The 9,362-nt window shown below is 38.1% G+C and overlaps 1 protein-coding gene across 1 annotated transcript in view; it reads right to left on the bottom strand.

Annotated features, from left to right (window-relative positions):
• Positions 1–9,362, bottom strand: part of ARHGEF6 (Rac/Cdc42 guanine nucleotide exchange factor 6) — a 111,134-nt gene that overhangs the window by 11,366 nt on the left and 90,406 nt on the right. The window contains exons 15-21 of the mRNA XM_006924196.3: positions 9,332–9,358; positions 8,179–8,324; positions 6,992–7,117; positions 5,389–5,409; positions 4,326–4,419; positions 3,250–3,339; positions 944–1,043 (exon numbers count right to left, since the gene is read on the bottom strand). Of these exons, the coding sequence (XP_006924258.2) occupies positions 944–1,043; positions 3,250–3,339; positions 4,326–4,419; positions 5,389–5,409; positions 6,992–7,117; positions 8,179–8,324; positions 9,332–9,358 (604 nt within the window). The remainder of the gene's footprint in view (positions 1–943; positions 1,044–3,249; positions 3,340–4,325; positions 4,420–5,388; positions 5,410–6,991; positions 7,118–8,178; positions 8,325–9,331; positions 9,359–9,362) is intronic.

The following is a 9,362-nucleotide window of genomic DNA, read 5'->3' as shown; positions in this document are numbered from 1 at the left end:
TATTATAACTATACATAGTATAATTATTTATTGAGTGTTCACCATGTGGTAGCCTTTATACTTATTCCATTTAAGCCTTCATCAACTCTGAAAGTATTATTATCATATCCATTTTAAAGATGAGGAAACTGAGGCACAGATAGGTAAAGGAACTTGCCCCAGATTACAGGGCCAACAAGTAGCAGAATTTGGAGTTGAACCAGAGTTGTTCTTCTCATAAGCCCCAGTGCTTTACCATTTGGCTATATCACTTAATAAACTAGGTGGAAAAGTACTGTACAATGACTATGCCAAGCACTTTGAAATGTGCTGTTTGATGCAAATTTAGGCCTGACTTCAGAAATTACTCAAGTTTAAACAAATGAATTATTTGGCTACTTTGTGTTTATTTTATGATCCATAAGCTATTTGACCTAATTTTCCTCCATTAGGTCACCCTCACTACTGTGCAAAGGTAGGCCAAGGACATAATTTCCCTGAACCTGTTTCCTCATCTGTAAAAGTGGTGAAAGTCATGCTTATCTAACTGGATTGCTGTAGAATTTTAAATGAGATCAAGTAGGTGTAAATCTAGTGCCTGACTCAATAAATGTGAGAAATATCCCTCTGGGCAGGAAAAGTGGTTCTGTGGCCTTCTCAGGCATCTCCTAAAGCCACGCAGAGCGACATTCCTGTGTACCCTGCAGTACTTTACTGTATGGGGGAATGGGCTCCAGGGACAGCCACCACAGAGTTTCACCCCCTGTGCCTCTCCTTCCCTCTTCTGTTTGCTGGGAGGCAGCCCTCCTGAGGCTCCCAATTACACAATCAGCAAAAAGGGCTACATTCTCAGATGAGAAGGGGTAGTCCTCCAGTGCAGGCTATGCCAAAGCCACATTGCCCAGCCAGAACCTTCTTTCCAGCCTCCAGACAAATTAGAAAAATTTTAACCTACTCTACTCACTTTTCTTCAATGATGGTCTGGCCGTTGCTTCTGGTTTCTTCAATGATGAGTTTCTCTTCCTCGGGGAGTAAGACTTGTGGAACTGAATCCTTGCGAGCACCTACAAACAAGGGTTGCAAGAGGGAAGAGTTACTAGTGAGGACTATTTATAGGTGTTAGTTCCTTTCTTCTATTGTTATTGAAAGGTCTTGGTTGATAGTATTTTGCAACCTTGCACCCAGAGAAGAGTCACTCAACATTTAATGACTAAATCTTTCTGAAGTGAGGAAATACTAAATTATTAAATATATTGATTCAGTCTTGGGGAGGGGAGCATTTTATACTCAGAGAAATAATGTGAAAGGGCCACTCTGATACCTGTCCTCAACCAAGACCCCATCTTTTTCTGTTTTGCCTCCTCAACAGCAAAAAACTGACTAATGATCATTCTGTCTCTGCATATCTCCAGGGAAGGACACACCACATCCTATGCTGTGCTGTTATATAATTTTAGTAAATTTAGAGTAGCACTGCACTGGAACACAATGTCCTTAAAGGGCTACAGAAGTATCACTCACTCCCATTTGTTCTTTTTACAGTCTAATAAGGTAAGGTAGGGTCAGGTAAGACCATTTTGATCAAGGGTTGAATCAGTGTTGGGAGATTATCATTTCAGCGGGAAAGATACAGGACTTCTCTCTGCTCAGATTGTCTCCAGGATCTGGGATTGGAAGAGGTGATAGAACAGACATGGGACCTGAACAAACAGCTCTCCCGCACTTCCAACCTCCTTCTAACTTTTGGATCCTTCCTCCCGGAGCTCGAGCCCTTGATCTTCAGTCTCCCTGAGCCTCTGGTTTCCGCTCTTCTAAGCCAGGCTCCTTCAAGCTGTGAACACTCATTGCCTTCACTTGATCACCTCCTCTTTCCTCAGGTGGCTGTGTCTCTGCCTTCCATAAGGCCTAGCCCTTCATAGGTACTTAATGAGTAAATAGCAGACTGACTAACTGACCAACCAACTAAATACATCAAGAAACAATAGCAGTCAGTTCTAGAGAAATTGGATTTCCGGCTGGAGAGGGATAGAGGGTGGTAGGTCACTAGATGTTGAAAGGCTTGCTGCACTAGACATCTTCCACATGCAAAAGGTAGGCTAGGGAGGAGAGGCGAAAATGTGACTCTTTAGGCCAGAACACCTGCCTGTACCTCTGAGCAGATGTATTGACTCTAGACTCTATTCATGTGAAGGGAGGTGGGGTGGGGGAGGAGATGAGATCAGATTTTACTATATGAGGGCTGTTTCCTGTGGTGTCTTCTTGTCCCCATCTCATTCCTAGTTTTCACGATAAAAACTGCTCTCACTTTCCTTTCCTGGCTCTGCAAAACTTATTGTAAGAGCTGGACATGCCCAAAGCCACAGTCAGGTTTTATCTGTGAAGCAGAAGTTGTGACATTCCCCTCTTCACAGTCAAATGTGTCAACTTTCACATCAAGCATTTTCCTCATAACAGCCTTAGAGAAATGTCACTCTGAAAGCATATGTCAAGGCAATCCACCTAAGTAATCCCTTTCCACACTCAAGTGATGGGTTAGTGGTTGTCCAACATGAAGAATGATGAAGAACTTATTTCTTACCCAGATGCCAAAACCCCACGCAACATATCCTGAATGTCTATAATAATGGAAGACAAGAGACATAACTGACCTGGCTTTTTAAAAAGCACAAGGATGATTCAGAAAACTATCTCGCTTTCAATTTGTGGCCTGAAAGTTGTTCGGGGAAATACCCTCTTCTAATATCTCCCTGATAAATTGTATACATTCCGAACAGCCCCTGCTAGGTAGCTACATTTCCAGATTTTCAGAGCAACTTTGAAATGAGTTTGGTGAAGCACTGTTCACTTAAATATGCAGCTGATCAAAGATAGTATTTTGACTTCCTTTTCAAATCTGCCTATAAGAAGAGATTAGCATCAGTTCACAGACACAGGAACTCTATGGGCTCTTTAATTCCTAACTAGTGTTGGTGAAGGTATCTGCGTACTTCAAAGGAGAATGACTTTAAAAATTTTTTTTTCATTTCTATCACCTCCAACTTTTTTAGTCTTGCATCTCTCTCTCTCTGGGTGAAAAGAAACTGGGTAAACAAACCACTTGGTAGCCAAAACCACCTTATCTGAAAGATGCAGTCCTACACTGCTCCTCTGCATCAAGTCACCTGCTTTACACACCCTGCAACCCATGTGAGTTGTTTGTCTCTTATAAGAGGCAATGAGCAGTGAAAAAGAAACATTATTCATTAGAGAAAGTGGTTTGGGGAAACCTACTTGAGCTATGGCCTTGTTGAAAGTTTGCGCTGGTACAGTAGGCTTCAATCACTTTAAGAATCTGAGCGTCTTCTTCCAGAGCAGCTGTACCTATGAAATTTAAATAATAATGACTTTTCGTAGAGATATATGCCTCTGGACACTCAAAAAGTTGCAGAGCACTGGGGACTGCCTTCTGTGAACAGTGGTGTTTCTGAAAGGCAGGAGGAAAAGCTGTCAAACCCTCATAATGGAGTGAGAGTGACAATATCCCCATAGAGCTCTGGGGTCAGTAGTCCACCCAGAGCTCTAAATTGGGGATTCCTGTAGTTTTCTCTTCATGGCCACAATTATAGCACTGGGTTTGATCCTAGCCTCAGTTCTCATCCGATACACCACATCCTTCCTCTTCTTCAAATTTCAAGGCTTACCTTCTCTAGGAAGCTTTCCCCATTAACCCCACCCATGTTCTAACCAGCTAGCATAGTCATTGATTCTCTCTCCTCCTTCATCCTCCTCTGACTCATTCTTGAAATGACTGGATGGCAGAATCCTGTTAACATGCTGATGTGCATACCTAAGTGTGGGGTGGGGGATGGAGGATGAAGAAGCTAGAGTTTTATCCAGACTATATTTTTTGATTTTTAAACACAGTTCTGTCACCCATTTGTGAGACAAATCTACATGTCAGCAGGGTGATTCCTTGGCTAACTGAGAACATTACAGAGTATTAGATTTCCAGAAGGATTTCAGTTTTCAGGTCTATTTAGTCTATCTCAGTAGAGGAAATTATTGCAGGCATCAAAAACTAAGAGGGAAAAATGTATCTGCAACAAATGGTCCTTTTAGTGGTTCTAAATCAGATGGGTCAAAATATTCATCACAAAAATCATACAGATGGTATTTGCCTAAGATGATATGAAATGCAGCAGGAGGTGGTTTATTCAAAAATCTTAGAGGTGACCAAAACTTTCCATGTGTTTTTTTTTACTTTGTGTAACACATGATGCCAGGAAAAATTTCTCTAATTATCTGCTTTAAAAAAATTCTTCTGTTATTTTATCCATATCAACTTTCAGGAAGTGCAAAACACATACTTTTTCGAATCACATATTCCTCCTCTGATGGCTTTCTTTCAGTCTTTCTTTTATGAAGAAACTTCTTCATTGTTTTGGGGCTTTTACTAGACTCCTGCAAGAACAGAGTTTTCTTTATGAATTGAAATTCTCCTCCAAAAACAAGAGCAAATGCAATTAAATAGAATGGCTCTCTCTTATTTTGACAGTCTCAGTTAGGAGTGCATCGAAATTTAATATTAGACACAAAAATGGCTCCAATAAACTTTGAAAGGTTAAATAAAACACATTATCCTCTCAATTGCCAGAGAGATGGAAATAAGAATGGAGTGTGCCTACTGAAGATGCAGCAGATTCTTCAGGAGGCCAAATGCCTTTAGGGTACCATCTGCAGAAAAAGTAATGGATGTCAATCCTAGAGAAATAAAAGTTTAACTAACTTGGTTTATATTCCCCACTAATACAGTTTAAAGGGAATTACATAACAATTGTAACTACTATTATAGTATATGCCACTTTTCAAAGAGCTTGAAAACTATTTAAATAAATTTTCCTTAGCAACAGTCCCACAACAAAGAATATTAATTTCTATTTGTCAGATGGGAAAATTAAGGCAGAGGGACTAAGTAATTTCCCTGCGGTCAGAGAGAAGAGCCAAATAAATGACTTACTGATAATAATTTTGGGTTAGGAGTAACTTTCCTATAGCTGAGCTTAAATATACATATATAAAGCTATATTTTTAATTAGTAGGTAAAAGAGATATGAATTATATAAATTATTGCATTCGCTTTTGCCATATGAATAAACAGATATGAAAAACTCACATGACAAAAATAGAAAAACATAGCATTAAAAAAAAACAGGAAAACAGGCATATTAAAGGCATTATAAGATGACATTTTCATATGTATTTCACAAGAGCCTGCTTTTTGAAGAAAGTACTTACATGTCAGATTTGCATCTTCATATTTTAGCCACCAATAATAACAAGGGACAAAACAAGCATAAAAGAAAGCTTCATTCATCAAAGGTTACAGCATTATGATGTCACTGTAAGCCAAAGATAGTGTTCTACCCTTACCTTTAAGATATAAGACATCCTCTAAAGTGAATATGTAAAGAAAGAGAAGATGAGCGTGAGAGATCGATGGTTACAATGACCAAATCCATTTATCAATAATTCTAAAACAATATTTGAAATGTTAGTGTTATCATAAATCACACAGAGAGAATATCATCACGTTTCCCACATTAGTTTCAGATGCAATACCATCATGCAAAAGCCCAAGGAATACAGTTGTGTGCAGAATAACAAATGCTGAAAATAACTAAAATTATATACCACATAGTAAGAATTTATTAATAACCCCCTTCTCCCAGCAGAAACAAAGTGATCATGCCTTAGTTTTAATGGATTAGTTCTGTGAAAGATTAAGTCAACTTTACCATTCAAAGTTCACCTTAATTTGAATTTAGTAACAGACAATTATGAAATATCCATCATTAAAAGGGGGACCTACATAATAACTATGAAGTGGCACTTCTGGTTTAGGTAGTCAAAGAAAATTGGATGATTGCAGGTATCATAGGTCAATTTCCAAAAACAAACCCATGGAACTGTTTCCTGGCCAAATTCTAACTACTGGCACATAGTAAAGATTCAGCTCAAGGATTATTTTTCCTATCACGTTGGGTTGAAAGGATCAAAAACATCCTCCAGTGTCTAAATATTGTTCCACTTTTCACTACACTGAGAGTTGAGGCAACAATTAATTGAAACAGTAGCATAGTATTTTAAATCAAAACAAACTCAAAATTCAGCTAAATCTGCATCACTCATCAAACCACACATTTGATATAGAAGTATATGCTGCCTTTGCATCATAATTCTATGATGTGTCTCACAACTGTCACAAACTTAATTCTTCACTCAGTAAGACCTATTTAATGAACATTTACTAATAAATGAGGATCTTTTCTGAAAGCTGAAATGATGAGCAACAGGTTAGGGGGGGAAAAAGAAACACTGGATGGAAAAGGTAACACTCCACACAGTTACTGACATTTCCTGACTGCAACTTTGAGAGGGAAAAAAAAAAAAAAAACCTTGAAATCCCCACACTACCTACATATCAAATTTCCTCTAAGGTTGTCGCTTAGACGACTCCTTTTAAAAGATATTCCTTTCATTAAATTCTTTTCCCTTTCCAACTGCAGCAAATAGTTCAGACTTTCATAGATCCGAGTCATGGCTTGCTCCCATAAGACTACTAATATGGTTAAATAGATCAAAATAATCCAAAATGCAGATTTGGGTCTGCTTATTTAGAAATTCAACTCGTAATGAAGTGGCTCTTGTTTGAGATGTGTGTATATTACTACCAACTTATAAATGATCATATCATCATAAAGGTAAACCGAAGGCACTTCAGAAGGAGGCCAGGGAAATTCGGGCAGTGCACATAAACCCTGTTGATAGTCAGTAAATATTTGTAGATGGACAATGGGAAATAGAAAATTAAGAAATTAAGAAATTTAAAAAAAAATCACCGAGTCTAGCAATTCAAGATTGACTAACATGTATCACCTATCATAAATTCTAAGCATATTCCCATAGAACAATTTGTAATAAGCTACAAAATTAGCTTGTCAGAAGCATTTTATACCACATGTAGCAAAATTACCTCTTTATAACCTAGAGCTGCTGATGGTCTAAGTGGAGGTGCAGGTCGTAGACAACTTAAACTCCATGGTTTTATAATTTGAGGAGGCTCCAAGGGTCCTCGAGTCTGTCCGGTAGAACTAAAAGACTGGGAAAATGTCCAATGAGATGTTGGCACTCTGCCATCTGAACCCAACCTTGTGCCCCACAGTGAGAGAACAACAATAGCTTCATTGGATCAGCAAAGCCAGCCATAGAAAGGGAAAGAAGGGAAAACAAATGTCTCCAGTTTGAGAACTGGTACTTTCTAGTCAAGGTTATGGGGTCTCTAAGGAGCAACACAAAATGGACTCAACATCCTATGATCCTGTCCTCCTGCTCTCTTTTGCAATTTCATTGAAGTCATTTTTCCCCCTCTAAGGGAGGAAAGTGGAGTAACAGTCAATTTTGAATTAGTGTAGTCATGTGTTTGGCACTCTATTAGACGCTTAAATAGATCATTCATCAGAACAACCTAAGACAAACCTTAGCAAAGTGAAGTAACTAGCTACCAATTGGTGAAGCCAAGATTTGGACCCAGATCTGATGCCAAAGCCCTTGTTCTTCCCACCACAACACACAGTGCTCAAAATGGGAATTTCAGTATCAAAGGTTTGAGTGTTAATAGACAACACAGCATATCTTCGATCTCACTCAGCAAGTACAATAAAATCTCATCAATTCAAGTTACATGAATGCAAAATTTATGATAACTTGGAAGAAGGCAATGTTAAAAGTTTACCCTTGAAGTTTACTCAGTGAATGTGATAACATAAATGAGATTATGTGGAGATGCTTAAACACTTATGAAGGTAAACTATGTGTTTTGACTTAGCACATTATTAATATAAGAATAACAGTTATTAACTAATATAAATCTTATTATTAAGACATCTCAGCAGGACTTCTGGTTAGAAAAACTTTGCTAGCAGTTAGTTAGTACTCCAAGTTAAGGTCAAACTAAACCACACATCTCTAAGTAAACCTTTGTATTAATTTAGATACTCCTCTCTCCAGAAGTTAGAATTAGTGAGGTTTAACTGTACTAAAAAACCTACAAATATAGATTACCCAAAGATTAAAGGCATGCTCACTGCTTCTTTTAAGTCCTCAGCAGGCAGAATTTGATGAGATTCAGTAACCCCTGGACAGAACAAACGGGCTACTTACAGAATGAGCACTACAAGATGACAATGATGTCTTGGATAACGAACTGCAGGAGGCAGGTCCTCTAATCAGTCTGCACAGCTGTTCCAGCCATTCTTGGAAATCCTGGTTGTTGTTGCAGTGAACCACAATTCTCTCTATTATGTTACCTGCATCACCCGATTATGAGCATTTAGAAACAAAAGGCAAGGAGAACCTTGAGCTTGTCTCACTCATAAACATACTTCACACAACTAGGACTTGGGTGTCTATTTTCAGGAGTTTTCAGACCTATGGGATAACTCTTTCAAAACTTCTAGATCAAGAACAGATAAGCTTTGATAATAAAGTAAAAAAATAAATATTCATATCTGATTTATAACACTGTTCTTGATTCTTACTGCTTACAGAGTCTTAGAAGTAGTATAAAACTTCACACAAAACAAACTCACAATCCATAATTTTAAGCACAGAGTCCAACTAGTTCATCAACTAAAATGAGAATATTGTATTGCTTTACCCACTATCAAAGTTGAAACAAGATTCAATTAAGACTGGTTACAGCCAACACCAAATATTGGGCTCCTTATTGGGAAAGAGGTGGGTAAGGCCTGGAACCATTATCCCAGGGTTAGCCATTGCACCTTATCAGTGGAAAAAGTACAACCATTACATGTAAATCACAAAGGCCTGGCAAAAGGGACAACAGGCCTATATGTCAGGGAGCATTATTGAATCCTGGCATTTTGCTTAATTTGTGAAGAAAGTGTCATGGCTTTTCAGCACTTTTTAGAAACATAACCCAATCTTTCTAACTCATAGGCTGATGATAAAATTCTACATCTTTAGCTCCTCTGCCATAAGGGAACAGATGACAGAAGAGGGAGAAAATTGCATTTACATCATTCCATTTTGTTATTTCTTTGCTCTAACAAGTAGCTCTTATGCAAGAGAAGATTGAAACTAATGGCAAAGCCGAGGCTTTTGAATGACCAGGAGACTTCTCTTTTCTATTGCTGTACCTTAATTATCCCAGGAAATGGAATATGCTTTGCCATGACCATGTAAAACTTGCTCTTGGACTATATAACAGAAAATAATAGTATTTTTCATTTAAACCCCACTTCTTTCCAAAAAAGATTTGAAGTAGCTACATGAAAAAGAGAAAATTACCTACCTGTGATTTCAAATATGTAGTCATTCCCTTC

The sequence above is a fragment of the Pteropus alecto genome, unplaced genomic scaffold, assembly GCF_000325575.1.
Source record: "Pteropus alecto unplaced genomic scaffold, ASM32557v1 scaffold139, whole genome shotgun sequence".
Taxonomy (NCBI): domain Eukaryota; kingdom Metazoa; phylum Chordata; class Mammalia; order Chiroptera; family Pteropodidae; genus Pteropus; species Pteropus alecto.
Note: the sequence above shows the minus strand (reverse complement) of the source record. Positions and strands in the feature narration are given on the sequence as shown.